Raw genomic sequence first — 17,350 nt, 5'->3', positions numbered from 1 at the left:
AGGATGAGACACTCAGAGAGGTATATTTATGCACTAGAGTTCACTGTAAAATCAGGCTGAAAAAGCCTTCTCCACTTCAAAACTACTCTAGCTGCCTATCCTGTTATTTGCTAGATTTCTAATGATATGCACCTGCCTGGAAAACCTGGAAATCTTATCCTACATAAAAATGTATTGTAACCTCTCAACCAAATTGTAATGATTTCTGAATGGTTTGAAAGCTGAAGAGATATGCAACAGGCACATTATCATTCATGTAATTCCCCATATGATCCCAGGGCAGCCAAACACCTCTTTAGCTTTAAGCACATGTGTGCGAGGGAAAATATATTTAAAGATACCTACCGACCGTGACTGCTGTGTTTGAAAGGGAACAAACTGGCCTGGAGGTGGCAAGTGTGGGGCATGATGCGGAGAGAGATGAGGAGGATGCAAAAGAAATGGATCACTAGAAAGAAGGGGTGGGAAAGCTGCATATGGAACAGGCAGGTGTTGAACAGAACACGCCTGAAGCATCTGCAAAAAAGAAGAGAAGTATTCACAACCTTTATGTAATGTATAAGACTTGAATGTTCTTATCACTGTAAAGGGACATCGGAATAAAACAACACATGATTTATTTACACAGCAAAGTATAGTTACCAACAGAAGATCTGACACTCCCCAAGACTTGCAAAACAAAATAAATTATGCAAAGTAAAAGAAAAAACCCACTGGAACAGTATAGAGAATGCTTGGAAGAGAATTCAGGTTACATAGTGTTATGAAGCTTTTTTTTTTATTTAAATAAAATCACCTAAGTATAGTTTTCCCTCCCTCTGGTTTCAATATTGTTGCTTTCTGTTTAAATTATGCCAATGTTTCCACATAGGGTCAGCTGAAACATTGGGTACTTGCAATAAAGACTTCTTCAGGTCAGATGTGAATGAGTCATTAAGAATGATGGGTTAGGTCAATATAAGCAACTTTCAGGAAAAAGTTATAAGAGGCATAATGGATCAACTAATCTGGACCTACTCGAGTTTGCACACTACCCAAATCACCAAATCTACCACTAATACTTCAGCTATTAAATTATCACTTTTTAAAAGAATTCTATCTCCAGAACACTTCAAAAGGCGCACTCCTCAGTAAAAACAAGGCATTCCCCACATGTTAAAAAATATGTTGGCTGCTACCAAACTTGTTGTCTAATGGCAAAAACTGTGACTTTTAAACACATAAACAGGGCCAGCTAGGATATACACCTTCCTTGAACTCTAAAAATTAGACATATGCTTGTGTCTTGTTTACATGTGACTGAAGCAGAGACGTTGCCACAGTTGTAGAACACTTAGTGATGCAAATCCTAAGCACAGTAATAATAGTCAAGATGCATTTCCACATTTACACACCATTTAGATCCTGCTACCACCAAGAAGGCATGCATCTTATGACCGTGAGGTGCTTTATTCCTAGTAATAGCGATCAGAAATGTGTTTGCCACAACATCTGCATAAACTATAGTCGGGATAAGAATACTGACAAAGAACGGCTTTCAACTGACAAGTGGGCCAGATAAAGCCACATTTTATCATCCTATACATGCAACATATCATATAGAAAGTGTGGTTAGATGGGAAAGGAAATGCAGAAATTGGAGGTTGACTGGTAATTTAAAATAACGCAGATTAACACCATATTACTATCAGAAGCAAGGATTTTGGAATGGTACTGAGAAAAGTTAAACATGTGCAAAAGCAGGATTAGAGGCGAGTATCAAGAAAACAGCAATAATGGCTACAGACTGTATCTCCACATCACTTAATAGTGAATGATAAAAAGAAAGTATCCATTAGCAATTCAGTGCTGGAGCAGAATTCTATAGATGCCATAGATTACCAAAAACACAAAGAAAGATGTCTGAGAGCACATCAAGCCTCTTGATCAACCACATTAAGAGCACATCAAGCACTAAACTGACGAAACTGAACTAACATACTGTAACCTTGAGAGATGACATGGCTTACTGAAAAATGCTAATTCTCAATATCTAAGCTAATCTTCCAACTATATTGGGCCATACTCTTCTGGCAGAATTCTTTTGCCAAAAGGCAGCCTCTGTGGAGACATCAATATTAATAAGTGCCATGGATGGTCTATGGAGCCACTCTATAAATTTTGTGCTAAATGCCATCCTGCGCTGTCATATAAACACACACTGCACTCTAGCATCTAACAGTTGACACCATTGCAATAAGCACTCCCACTTGGCAGGCTGAGCAGGACTGGATTATAATATGCCATCTCTTTCTTCCTGAGTAAGTGGAAGAGCAAATTCCACCTGCACCATGGTAACTTTGTTCAGAGAGCAAAGCAATGGCAAGGGATACAAATACACAACAGGGGGTCAGGTAAAAAGAAGAATACTCTTTTTAAAAGCAAGGTTAGATGTAAAAAGAAATAAATTTTAAAATATTGAAGGCATTATATAGCAAAGGAGCTGCTGAACGATAAAAAGACAAACTTAAAGAGAGAGAGCAAGCCAGAGAAAAAGCTCTCCCCTTGATGAAGGCAAAGATTTACAGGAGAGGTTGAAGAAACCACAACTACAGCACAACCCATGATTATTTTCAGGCATGAGATACCTCTCTTCCTTAGTAGGAGGATTTTTATCCATTCTTTTGGATGCCTCTTTCCTATCAGACAGGACAGATCCTTAAAATTTTGGCTTCAAAATAACAGTTGGTCAGTAGTACAGAAATTCCCTCCTCCTCTAAGTTATTAAAAATTGTAATTAAAAACCACAGGGTGTATATTCCAATGTTATGTATATATCACTTCCAACACACAATATAGCTACTGGGAATAAAACTCTTATAAACAATAAAAACATTTCAGTTGTTACCTGAAGACCAACATCCATTGAGAAATACTAGCAGTTTCTGCCAATTTACAAATGTCTCATAGTTAAGAATATAGATGAGACAATAGTAAGTGAGAGAAAACTACCTTTTGGAAGCAAACTACCTTAAAACTACCCTAAATTCATTCCTGAAAGAGTCATCATGGGGAAAAGGTGCCTCCACTGAGGCTTTCTTACCAATCCTTATTTCCACAACAAGTTAAATTTTTCAAAATCGTATTCTCACAGGGACAGAAAGTGAGGTGAAATCTTCTAAACAGGGACACAGACAGCAAAATAAACACCACAGGGGTATTAACTATTCCCTATGCTATCCAAAGCTTATATATATTGATTGGCTGGAGTTACACTTAAGAAACGTACCTTTTCCTACTTATAGACAAATACAACTTAAGAATAAACCTACATAACCTATCTTGTTCATAAATTGAGGACATTCTGTACTTAGAAATTAGTCCCAGTGACCCTAGTGCGGCTTATGATCAAACAAACAATACAGATATATTCCATTGTGGATCTCCAAAGTCATCTGAATTCTTTGTCACCAAAATTAAGATTTGGAAACCACTTACTGGGGGAGGCACACTGCAGACAGGGAGATGCTGTCCACTGAAGACCACAGAACATCCTGGGACTTGCTGTGTGTTGCAAGCTGGTATGTGCTGACCTGTGCAAAGTGGAATCCCATGTGGCGCCACGGTGGTCACTGTATACGAAACAGGCACTGTGCCCTGGTGAATCTGTGTGAATGGTAGCAAGAAGTTTTCAGCAGTTCAAAACCAAAAGATACATTTTTTTTCAATTTAAAAGACATAAAATCTGCTGAGATAAATGGGTACTAGTTATCGACAAGTGCACTATGCTCGAGTTGATACAATGCTCAAATTCGCCAGTAATTGTTTTCAAATGGCCATGTATCTTTCTCTGTAGTCAATTAATGCAAAGTATTTCATGGATGCATCTACACTGCAGTATTAATTCAGTTTGACACCACTTTACTGCCATGGCTCAATGTTGTGGAATCATGGGATTTGTAGTTTGTGAAGCAAACCACGAAGAATGCTAAATACCTTGTAAAACAACAATTTCATAGCACTGGGCCATGGTAGCTAATTCTACTCAGTTTTTCCCTTTTCAAAACTGATTTGAATCAATCAATAGCCCCGATAGAAACAGTGAGATTCCGATTTGTCCTGCAAGGGATTTATACAAATACTCCTATCTGCAGGATCCCTGAACAGGAATGTGGGTATCGGAAAGAAGCAGGATTTCAACATACAATAAGGGTTTCCCAACTATTAGTGGAACAGATTCAAAGTAAGCCCAACTTTACTAAAACTGTCATGTTGAGGAGGAGCTTCTGTGGTATTATGTATGAAGGGCTAAAGGCTTTATTATTTATTTATAATCTTTATTGAAAATTTTCCTTAAAATCAATTAAAATCTTTGAAAGGGGAAAAATAGAAAGAAAGAGAAGGGAAAGAAATGAAGGGCTAAAGGCTTTAGAGGATACTTTTTATATTCAGTTTGTATTGTGAATCTTACAGTTTGAATAATCTTGTGCCTTAAAATATCTGTTATAATTTTTTTGGATGAGTCTAATGCTAAGCAAACTACTCTTTCAACAAGTCTTATTTTTTTACAAAGGCAACTTTAAATATATTTAAAGACTGTAAGAAACACCAAGGATCCAACTTCTTTAATGCTTAAGCATCCTCCGCTGAGATTTGATAATCTCTGCATCAAGGGCAATGAGATTTGTCTGTGTTGATGTGAAGAATAACTGAAAAGAGTCTCTGGAAGCACACCTAACAGCAACTCACACATAATCATATGGAATATCTTCTCCTACAATAATCAGTCCATTTTAGTTTGAGTAATTTGAAAACACATTTTGGGTATTTAACAGTGAAATATAGTCTCTAGTTGTAAATGAGAAGGCAACACTTTGGCCTACAAGGAATTTGGAAAACATGCTCCTATCTTTCACTGTACCTGCTCATGTATGTCAACCATCACTGCATTCTGCTGTGGTGGATGAGCAGCCGGGTGCAACATGCGGGGAGATACATTCGGTGGATGGAAGGCTCGGGGTTCTTCTATTGCTTGTTGCTGTCCATAGGGAAGATGGTAGTTTTCATCTTGACTAATGGAATTATGTCGAGACAATCGATCTCTTCTTGTTCTCTGGCGTCTGACGGGAGGGCTGCAAATAATCAAATTGGACAAGGTCTTTTTTCCCCTGAAACACACACAGCAGAACTTCCCTTTTAAAAATAAAATTTAGATCTGATGTTTCATTCCTGTGTTCTTAAACTCACACAGAAAATCCTGGATACATTTACACCATTTGCGCATGGTAGAAACAGAAGAATGGAAAGCATATGGTAGCTGCTCAGAAAAATCGCTTGGTAGTTATAGCCAAATGTGGATTAGGCAGACATCTGCAGCTTCCAGCCTCTTGATAATGGCAAAGCTGCCAGACATCTCCTACTTCCTTTGATTACTCTGCAGTTACATATTCTCAAATAGAACGTAACACATGAGTCAGAGGCCAGATAACTGTGATAATAGCTGCCAGATGGAAAACTTGAAAGTGTCCACTGTGACAAATTTGCCATTTGTTTGCTTTACAAAGTTAAAACATTGATTCTTTCAAAAAATTTGTTTTCTGACGTTTGGACTCGTGGAAAGGAAACATAGAGTAAGTAAGTAAAGTTTCAAATTCTGAGCCTTATTCCATATCACCTCTATAGTCACTATATTTTCTGATGCTTTAGAGCAGTGGTTCTCAACCTTCCTAATGCCGTGACCCCTTAATACAGTTCCTCATATTGTGGTGACCCCCAACCATAACATTATTTTCATTGCTACTTAATAATAGTAATTTTGCTACTGTTATGAATTGTAATGTAAATATCTGATATGCAGGATGCATTTTTATTCACTGGACCAAATTTGGCACAAATACCTGATACGCTCAAATTTGAATACTGGTGGGGTGGGATTGATTTTGTCATTTAGGAGCTGTAGTGGCTGGAATTTATAGTTAGCCTACAATCAAGGAGCATTCTGAACTCCACTAACAATGGAATCAAACCAAACTTGACACGCTCCCATGACCAACAGAAAATACTGGAAGGGTTTGGTGGGCACTGACTTTGGAGTTGTAGTTCACCTACATTCAGAGAGCACTGTGAACTCAAACAATGATGGATCTGGATCAAACTTGGCATGGATACTCAATATGTGCAAATGTGAACACTGATGGATTTTAGGGAAGATAGATCTTGACATTTGGCAGTTGTAGTTGCTGAGATTTATACAAGCAAAGCGCATTATGAACCACACCAATGATAGAATTGAGCCAAACTTCCCACACAGAACAAAAACACATGACAAAAAGAAAATACTCTGTTTTCTGATGGTCTTTGGCAACCCCACTGACATCCCCTCGGAACCCCCTCAGGGGTTGAGAAATGCTGCTTTTGAGACTAGGACTTGAAGCAATAGGTTCAAATTACAGGAAAGGCTATTCCACCTGAATATTAAGAAGAACTTCCTGACCATGAGAGCTGATGAACACACCACCCTGGAGTATGGTGGAAGCTCCTTCCTTGGAGGCTTTTAGATAGAAACGGGGTGGCCATCTGTGATGGGTACTTTAGATTGTCCTTTATTCTATGAAACTCATATGAATCTTGATGAGTACTACAGTGTAGGTTACATATCTAAACAAAAAGTGGTAAAGTCATACCAACAAACAACTTGAGAGCACCTCCAAGAAACCAAGCAAAGCAGGGAGGTTAAGAAGAGGAACCAGCACATCTTGATTTTAGTAAGTGTAGTCAAAGTGCATCATGAGAAACTTGTAACTCAACAACTACAAAAATGGTCAAGGGGTTCATCTTTCTGCCCCTAGCAACATTTCCATTAGAAAATGAGCCATCTTCATTAGAAATTAGAAAATGGGTTATTTCCAAACCCAGAAAAAGCCCTTAAAAGGAAATGAGAAGGGACAGTCCTGGTTTTCTGGAAATTGTCCACCAATGGATTGTGAAGACATGACTCCAGGGCCTTGGCTCAACCCTAAACCAAGTGGTCTTTGCAGTCATTACATCTCATTTACTCACAATGAATTTCTTGGAGAAGGGAGTAGGGGACAAATATGAGTATTTGAAGAAGACAACGGTTCTTGATTATTAGAAGTGTAAGAGAGAAGGCCTCCCTTTCACCAGTTTTTAGAGCTGAACACTATAAAGATAATATTACATAGGTTTCATCTCTATAGTCATAAAGGCCAGATATATTATATTTTAAGAAAAATATATGAGATCACTGAGATTCCCTTAGCTTCCAGAACTCCTAACAGCCAGCACAGTTTTAGATTATATACTATGCCTCCCACAATAGTCACACTAAGTTACTACTACTAAAAGTAGCCTTGCCCTGTGACATTTGTTTTCAGAAATCCACAGTTCTTGCATCTGACATCACTTTTTCAGTCAAACTCCTATAAACACCTGGAAAGCAGAAATATTGCTATCTCTTCCAAATAACAATGAACAAAATATATATTACATTTGATTCTTTAAAAACCAAAACCAAAAACCAACAGCTTGATAATTATGCAAATACAATGTTCAGTCAGGAAGACAGCGAATATCCATAACTTGCCTCCTTCTGTTGCGCGCAGGTGTGTTGCATCGTTCCCCTGAGAAGTGGTGTTGGCTCGGTCGAGCTGAAGGAGGCTGCCTATTTGATGTCATCTCCCATGGTCGCATTGGCGGCGATGGGGCTGGTGATGCTGCTGCGTAGTCAAAGACTGAATGAGAAAGGCGCTGTCTTTTGGGACTCGGACTATCTTCACTCTGTGTGACAGTGTGAGAAAATAAATAAAAATCCACAAGTGGTAGGTATCTCAAACCAGCATTTAGAAAGGCTACAATTCCACAACACTTTGCAAATGTGAAGTGGGCAATAAACATGTCTAATAAATACAATCAGAATTTAATAAAGTCTAGCCACTTTATTACTTCAATAATAGATTCTGGTTTACTGAACATCATTCCTACAGCTTTCTCTCTTATTGATTATTACTTTTCTTTCCAGTTCTGAAGAGGATTCGGTTAATGGGAGTGAAGGGAACAGAATATAAATGTATGAATGTTTGTCATGAGGAATAAGATTACCATTTTTTTATTCTTCAAAATACATTTGCAAAGGAATAGCAATTATGTTGGTGAACTCTAGATTTGTAATTAAAGAGTACAGTCAGACTGAATTCCAGTTCAACATGTGTGCTAACGACAAATAGATATATGCCACAACTAAGTTCAGGCCTCATTAGTAAGAACACCTCTTAGATATAACAACAACGCAAGCCGACAAGTATTTTTCATCAGATATAATTTTAGATATTCTTATAAAGTTTTTTGCGCTGAATTCAGATCTGTGTATAATTTTTTCCCTATCACGTGTAGTTTTTGCGATGAGGCTTATCAAATAATCAATGCATTTACACACTGATATCAATTGAATCTAATTGATATCAGTGCGTAAATGAATTGATTATCTGATTACCCTCATCACAAAACTATATGTTATAGAGGAAAAATAAACACAGATCTGAATTTATCACAAAAAACTCTTTAAGAATGACCTAAAATTGTATCAGATGAAAAATACTTGTTGGCCTGGTGTTAGTTAGAGTATATTGATATAAGTGCGTAAATGAGTTAATTATTTAATTAACGTCATCGCAAAAACCACACACAATAGAGAAAAAATAAACACCGATCGGAATTCAGCACAAAAACTCTATAAGAATGATCTAAAATTACATCTAATGAAAAATACTTGTTGGCTTGTGTTACATTAATATGATCTGAAATGTGCAGACTACAGTAGTCCGCTGTAATGCACCCTTTGTCATATTGAAAAAAGTTGACGTGATGGAAAAAAATATATAGACATATTTAAAATCAGCATAAAATTGATTTAAACTGTGCTACTCTCATAATTACATAATTTTGATAATTACAAAAAGTTTTATCTTGTTGGCTTGTATAATTTTATATATTAACAGCACCTCCTCCTTGCTAATACAACATTGACATCACTAAAATATGCAAACTACATAGATATTTCATTCACCTCTAGGAGGTGGGTTTGTGCATCTGCTTTTAATGTTTAAAGACAAATGCAAAAAGTCCACACATAAATGCAATCCATATTTTGGTCATGGTAATATGTAAGGTTATTTACCTCTGTTACAATTATCTAGTCTGCAAACATGGGACCTCTATAATAACTGACGAGGGACCTATACCAATTATGTTCATACCACCACATTTTCCCACTTTTTTTGATTTTTTAAAAAGAAAATATTAGGATTAAAAGGATTAGGGGGAAACAACACAGAAAACAGGGCATGCCTTTTCACTGACATTTCCGTCATGAAGCTCACTAGTTGATCCTGGCTGCTATATTACTAGTGAATTCAGTGTATTTTATCATAGAAGGTGAAGAATGTCCATTTCATAGACTGTGCTGCTTTCAACAGAGCTCCTAGATGTAGTGGTTTTCCCATCAAACATTATGCAATATAAGTGTGCTTTATATGGCTCAAAATTAAATTAAAGCAATTGCAAAGGTTTTCCTAGGCTTATATTATTCTACATAGGAGATGGAGAACTTCTCAAACCAGAAGGTTAGTTTACATTACACAAACCATCTACCACCATCATACTGCCAAACTAACCACAAAGAGCAGAAATGTCCTTCAAAATTGATGTATGAGGAATATGTATCTTCCTTTAAAACAGAACTGCACTACCTGGTTGAAAGCAAGGCATTTTTTCTCTCAACACCTTATTTTCAGAAGAAATCACACTTTTTTGGGGCATGTTATGTTGCCAAAATTAATTCAGAATATTTATGCACTCTATAGAACACATCCTTAACATTATACACAAGGCATATTCAATACACTACGATGCTTATTATTTAAAAAAATATTTTTTATTATTTTATCATGCTTATTATTAAATAGAAATAACTGTGAAAACTTGACTGTAGGTTGTGAGGATGCCTGCCATAGATGCAGGCGGAACGTCAGGAGAGAATGCTTCTGGAACATGGGCATACAGCCTGAAAAACTTACTGCAACCCAGTGATTCCATCCATGAAAGCCTTCGACAATACATTTAACTTTACTGTAATTTGTAAGATATAATGAATTTTGCACTCAAACTGGAAAATCCGTGTTGAAGGGAGACATGAATTTAGCCTTCATCGGCCACAGGAACCAATTTAAGAATCCAATAGATTACAAGAGGTTTTTAAGAGAAGAAGAGAGTTCCTATGTTTACAATGGACACATCTACAATTTTCAAGTTCAAAAGGCAAATTGCCTTAAGAAACAGAGGCAGAGTACTACTTTGAGTTCATGCCAAATCCCCAAGCTGTTTTTTGAACTCTGAGAATTTAAAGAATTAATCCTGCTGGGCTACTTTTCTATTTGAGGCAACATTTGATCTAGAATACAACTTCTCCCAAGAATTTTGACACACCTAATTTTTCCTCTGATATAGCCAAACACACACACATACATCACAAAGTTTGGCAGACGATAGGTTGGGCTGCTTCTCTTGTCAGTATGAAGTCCTATGCATGGCAACTGTCTAACTATAGCTCTCAACAGCTTTAAGTGGCAAAAGTAGTACAACAGAGAAAGACACAAGGTGGCAATAGCCCTCACCACTGACTGTTGCTAAATCTTTACTTTATAACAGGCTCACTATAAAGAGAAACAATCAAAAGAAGTGATGCCGGGTAGAAACATAGAAATGGCACTTTAGGTCCAAAGAACCCTTCTTCCCCATTAAGTTTATTCACCTCCTGGCTGACCAAGCAGTTCTCATAAAAACTATAAAACAGTGAGTAATGATGTCATAACACATCAACTGAAACCATCAGTCGAGAATTTCAGCTGCTACAAGCTGCTGAGGCTTCTCAAAAAGCTCTAAAGAAAAGAGAACCACATCAACGTTTCAAAGCTGTAAATTGTTTCAGAGACAGCAGAATCAGGACAAAAGAGGCTGGTTCAAATATAAGTGGTTGCTGAAAAATTAACTTTTTTCCAAGTGCAGGAAAAGGGACTTATAGATCTGTAAGTCCCTACTGGCTTCTCTTGTGTGCAGGGAGACTCCATAGTTTCTTAACACCTGAATCAGGAAACTGTAGTTCAGGGAGTGGAGAGCCTCTCATCCTCCAATGTTGTGGTCTCCCAACTCTCAAGAACTGCAACTAGAATGTTCACTTGTCATCCAATATCAATATTCCTAGTTTCCTTAGTCCTTTAAAAAATACTTCATGCAAACAGTAGTATAGTATGAACAACAGTACTAAAATTACTTGTTTTATAATCAGGCAGGCAGAACAAAACTAATTTATGCTAGGAATAATCCTGGTTTTGCACAACTGATTGACTAAAATAGGTTATTTTGTTGGAAAAGCCAGCTATATCTTCACTGGGCCAAGAACTCATTACTACTGTTTTAATATTCTAGTTTTGAGAGGGCAACATTAGCAATGGCATATTTACAAACATTTTAAGGGTAGAAAGAGGCAGTGGGGATCAAAAACAGTTAAATAGGGATGGCCCTAAACTATGTTCTATTTTGTTACATAATCTATTCAAAATATAATCCGTAAATTCATAAGTTTATACTGAATAACAAAAAACAAACATAAAAGAACCACTGACCCAGTTGATACTTCATATTTATTTACAGCAGCACCATCACTCATAGTAAAACTGAATTTGGAATTGAGAATTGAGATATGGCATGAGCGTGAACTGATAAAGTAAAAAATTATATTGGGATTGTGCAAACCTCTAAGATGAGCAAAAACAGGCCCTCCTATATTGTTCATGATCATACAGAGATTTAAATTTTCAATTGCAAAACGAATGTAATCAGAATTTAAAGAAAAACCTTTCCCAGGTTATTTTCCATTAAAATATACTAATTCCAAAGATTTTAGAAACCTGGTTTTATTTCTACATAAAACACAAATTTGTATCAATAATGAAACAGATAATCAATAGCTCTTTTAACGTAACAGCCCTCCTTTCTCATAGTAACATATAGAAAATGAGAGTTAACATATAATCCCAATTCTTTCTTCCTCCAGACATCTAACTGAAAATATATTTAAAGGGTTTTATTACGATCTCTTGAACGTTTGTATATCACTTAGCTAACAATTAAAAATTAGTAATAAAATATTGTACAGTTACAGAAAAGGCGATTACAGAATTATATAATTTAAAAGGGAGTACAGGAAGCATTTGTTAAAATCACACCCCACTAAAGTATGAATAACTGAGTACTTATTGTCCAATTGTTGATCGCCGTTGCAATAGAAAGTTACACCTTTCAAAAGTATTCATATAGGTGTCTCTTGTTAAGAGAGCTTTGTTACTATCCATCAGAGAATGAGAAAAAGAGAAAGCAATGGAGAAAAGTGACATAACTCAGTTACTCGTCCATTCTGCCCCCTTATGCAAGCCTATGCCTACTTAGGGTCAGTTCAGATGGCACAAATGCCTCACACTGCATTATAATTCACTCTGTTTGGCCAATCCTTGAGTTAGGATTGCCCTATCAGACTATTGATTCACATATCCCATTATTGCTGAAACTGATTGACAGTACTACCCCTTCAGGAGTTAAGGCATGACTCTTTCCTCTCTAACTGGAGATTTTGGGGGCTGAATCAGGGACTGCTTGACTGCTAAGTATACATGGGCTCTACCACCACTGAATCCAGCTCCTTTCCCCTGTCATATTTCTAATAAGAAGTTCTTCACTAATTATACTATTAAGAACAGTGCTTGTTTTAACTTTTAAAAAATCTAAATTACATATCTCTAGCATAGGCTTTTTTTTTTGCATTGACCATTTAAGACTGAGTTCTGAATGCTTGAATTCTGAACTTAGGTATAAAAATTGTTCATGAATTTCAGTACGGGATTTAAGCATCTTCTCCTTAACAATCAGTGGAGTTTAAGTAAAAATAAATATTCTGATTACCTTGTTTTTGTTTTAATTCTCTTGTGTTTGTTATAATGCTAGCGTGCAGAATATGCAGCCCTTTCTGGATCAACAAAATTAAGCAGCTTCTAAGAACTGGAACTAGTAGTGCCAATAGACGTCTGGCTGGATTTCACTGGTATTTCAATATTAAGGAGGGGGAGGGGGTGGAAGAACAAACTGCTACAAGAATGTCATTTTCAAAATACAGAAATATATTCCAACAGAAGTAAGGAAAGTGTAAGGGTAGAGTTTTCCAATTTCTCCAGTTACTGGCAGAACACTGAAATGAACATGTAGTATTCTGTACAGAGTAAAAGATTACAAAGCCCTAAATTAATTGTGAGGAAAGTTTCACACATTCCACAGTATGAGAATGGGTGAATACTCACTTAAATTTCTTAATTTAGGATTCAGTTTAAAACATTTCTTTTGGTAGATGTTCAAATGCATGTTTGTCTTTTCCAATATGTCATGTCTTCTCTTGATATGACCAAGTAAGATAGTATTAGTATAGATAGATAGATCTGTTTATCCATCTATTAGTATAGTTATCTGGGTTCCACAGAGAGTTAAGATTTGATTTGCTCTAGGATCCATTTATTTGTTCTTTTGGCAAGTCTAGCATATCTGCAAAACTCTTCTCCAAGCACCACATCTCAAATGAATGGATTCCCTTCATATCAGCTTCCTTCAACATCAAGCTTTCACAAGCATACAAAGAAACTAGATATGAGGTGGTATTAGTATGCAATTATTTATATTTACAGCTCAGGATCTAGTCTAGTCCCTTCTTAGCTGCCTTCCAAGTTATAGGGCATACTTACACTGACCATTTAAAATGGGTCGAAGGCAGCTGGAAAGCAAGGTGTCCAAATGACACAGAGTGAACAAGCGCAGGAGGAATGCACTTCAGAGGCCTTAAACCTGTATAAGCAAAATCGCAGAATGCTTCAAATAAAGCTGCTTAATGCACTAGCACAGATTGATATACATCACACTGCATGGTAAAACTGATTATTAATGCATGGAAAATCTTGATTAATTCAGTGTCTTCATAAATTACACTATGTAACACAATTTTTGTTCCTGGATTATAAACGTCATTTCCTAACTGATTCTATCATAAAAACATGGAAAAAGTTTATTAGGCTGCAAAAACTGCTGTTAGACAGTGTTTTCTACGACTATTATTTTTATTTTCTTGAGGTCAATTGTAAACATGCCTTTGCTCATTCTTTCTCCATTCAGTGAGCATTCTGATTTTTGCTATTTTCTGCTAGGGGTATGGTGTCACCTGCATATCTTTAATTGTTGATGTTCCCTCCTCCAATTTTCATGCCTCCTTCCTCAGAGTCTTACTTACAACTTAGTTTCAAGACTTACAACTTTTTTGTGAACTTAAGATTCTGCTTTACAGCTCAGTATATTTTGACACATTTCAATCATTAAGCATTTATAAACCCATCTCAACACACATCCTATTTAATAATCCATATGCTTTTCATTTGAACGGCTATGACCTAGAAAGGCCACAAGAGGTTTTTTGAAAGAGAGAAATCACTTAAATTCAGAACTGCTATGTTGACCTATGCTTTTTTTAAAAGTTAGGAGCCTCTTATTGAGATAACCAACTGAATGTGTGACTAGTTTCACACAATCTAGTCCTATGCTACATCAGAAATTGTTGTAGTTGTGCATCCCACATTCCAGTACAGGGACAAAAACTGGCTAACTTGTACTGTTGGAACCTTCAACACATTAAAATCTCAGTCGACAAAAAATGATACACCTTGCTACTTAAAGATCTTTGTCAATTTTCAGACAGTGTGAACAGACTGAGTATTTAAGCTAATCCTGAGATACCAATGAAATTGTATGTGCACAGGTCATTTACGGGTTCTGCAGCATGTTGTATCACAAGATACAATGGAGCAAAAATACACTCCCACTTTCCTTTTGCAGCACCACAACCATTGGTACCATAAGCTTTATTACTCATTAAAAAGTAATGATACAACATCAGTACACTTAACTACAACTGGTGACGTATCATTGGTTTTTTAACAGTGCGGAATAAAATCAAAATACTCACATGACTAAAACAGCAGTATTCAAATACATGTAGGAATTACCTGAATATTTTTCTATTTCATTTTAACATGTCTGTTTCAATCAATTTGTGATATATGGTGTGCTATAGAGTTGCAAATGACCAGCAAAGGCACTTCTGCTTAATTAGCAAAAAATATAATGAAACCTATTTACACAACTAAGAAACAAGGCAGTCAGTAAAAAACACACGACTGCCAAAATATACATACAATCATTTGGTCCAAACCATCCTATAAGTATCTACAGTATGATTTGGACCAATACTCACCTCTCCATCCTTAGATGGATGGAATTTGCTTCAATTTTATTGAAACGTGACTGGAATATTTGAAAGAATTCATTAAAATACCTTCTTTTGCCACACAGAGACAACTGGTTCAGTATATTTTCAAACTGCTTTGATAATTACTCAGAATTTATTTTAAAAATTGGAAAAAGGTAATGTCAGATAGCGTTGCTCTTAAGCAAATAGTGAAAATAGTTAAAAGTGAGGCAGAAAAAAATATATGTTTTTTAAAAAAATTAAATGTATTTCAAATTTCCAGGAACCCAGATAGGTTGGAACTACTGTATAAAATGAATTTGAAAAACTCCTGTATTATTTAGGACCATATTATAATGAATACTTAAAAATAGCCAATAAGCAATACTTTGGACAAATATTACATAGCATATAACTTATAACAAAAACTTTCCTTCAGCTACCCTGTTATGGTTATATAATTGATTTTTAACACTTCTATCACATATTTCTCATTTTTTAAAGATGAGACAGCATAAACATAACATCACTGTCAAAATTCCCCTAACAAACCTAACCGGGGGGGGGGGGGGAAGCAGGAGGAGAACAATAACACCACCACATTCTCGCATTTCATTCTTGAACCATTTATCGGTCTCCCTCTTTCAGTGCAAGAAAATACTTGAACACAGCTCGCTTGCTTTAGTTTCACATATAACCTTGATAGGGACTCAGCTATTAAGTATTAAACTATAAGCCCATTCATTTAATTGGAATACAAGCTCTTATTATTCAAAACACTTATCTTAAATCTCAGATAGGCTGTCCTCCATCTCTCTTACACTTTAACTTAACATTAGAACTCTTGGGAGCCCACATGAGATAAGATCAAAGGAAAAAGATGAAACAAAACAACAAATGTGAACTGTATGCAGTATGCTGTTGATTGTTTCAAACCGCTATCCAGACTTCCTTTTCCTATTCAACTAATTCATACATACTGTGATTAAAAATGTACAAACTATTTGGAAAAAAATTGGGAAAAGATAGCCAAAGGAGGCATGAAAGAGTTTACTGCTGTATCAGAAATGTATGCCTCTATAAGATGAAGTATTTCTAGACTCAAGGTTTACCCTTTTTGTCCACCCCATACCTAAACTAAGTATCTTGAATTTTGTTTTATGCTGACATTTCGAAGCTAATGAATTAAAACTGTGAACAGAAAGTTAGCCCTAAATATATACATAGTTTTCTTTGTGGAGATGTATTAATTTTTGTACAATCACAGTTCTACCAGATATCACTTTTGTAGCTCAGCAAGAACCACTCCTGAAAGATACCTTAAAAACAGATCTAGACTTGTTTATTCTAAACTGCAATTGCTTGGTATAGACATTTTTAATGGTTTTTAAACCAGCTGGTATATTTCACCTCACAGGCAACACATTGGAAAACACCACTACTAACAATATCGATAGCTTGGTACCATTGAAATATGCACTGCACAGGTAGTTTACAGGTTCTGCAGCACAATAAATTTTCAGAACCAAAAAAAATCCTCCAATGTGTTTCACTCATAAGAATACACATTATAATTTTAGAAATACTTTAAATTTTAATGGGAGTGAAATGTATAAAATATGACCAATCATCACTCCAAAACGCTATACACAATCTCATTGTTTTTTATAAATAAACAATGGGTGTATCTAAACTGTTGATTCAATGCGGTTTGATACACTTTAACTGTCATGGAACTGTTATGCTATTGAATACTTGGAGGTGTTGGTTTATAAGGCCTTTATGCCAAAGGGTGCTACTGCCTCTTCAAACTGCAACTCTCAGGATTTTACAGCAGTTAAAATGATGTCAAACTGTAGATATGCCAAAAGTTATGGGAATTCCTCAATTGTGCAGCCATTACCGAAACCACCTTGCCCTGGATCCTGCCAAATTTTAAAGTCATAATCTGGAGAGTGAAATATT

General features: G+C 36.1%; 1 protein-coding gene across 5 annotated transcripts in view; it reads right to left on the bottom strand.

The window, feature by feature from the left end:
• Nucleotides 1-17,350, bottom strand: part of RNF38 (ring finger protein 38) — a 150,631-nt gene that overhangs the window by 12,600 nt on the left and 120,681 nt on the right. For all 5 annotated transcript variants that reach the window (XM_060763739.2, XM_060763742.2, XM_060763741.2 and 2 more), the window contains 4 exons: nt 7,583-7,776; nt 4,901-5,111; nt 3,478-3,645; nt 346-516 (listed from right to left, as the gene is read on the bottom strand). In XM_060763739.2, the coding sequence (XP_060619722.2) occupies nt 346-516; nt 3,478-3,645; nt 4,901-5,111; nt 7,583-7,776 (744 nt within the window). The remainder of the gene's footprint in view (nt 1-345; nt 517-3,477; nt 3,646-4,900; nt 5,112-7,582; nt 7,777-17,350) is intronic.

Source organism: Anolis sagrei, chromosome 2 (assembly GCF_037176765.1).
Source record: "Anolis sagrei isolate rAnoSag1 chromosome 2, rAnoSag1.mat, whole genome shotgun sequence".
Taxonomy (NCBI): domain Eukaryota; kingdom Metazoa; phylum Chordata; class Lepidosauria; order Squamata; family Dactyloidae; genus Anolis; species Anolis sagrei.
Note: the sequence above shows the minus strand (reverse complement) of the source record. Positions and strands in the feature narration are given on the sequence as shown.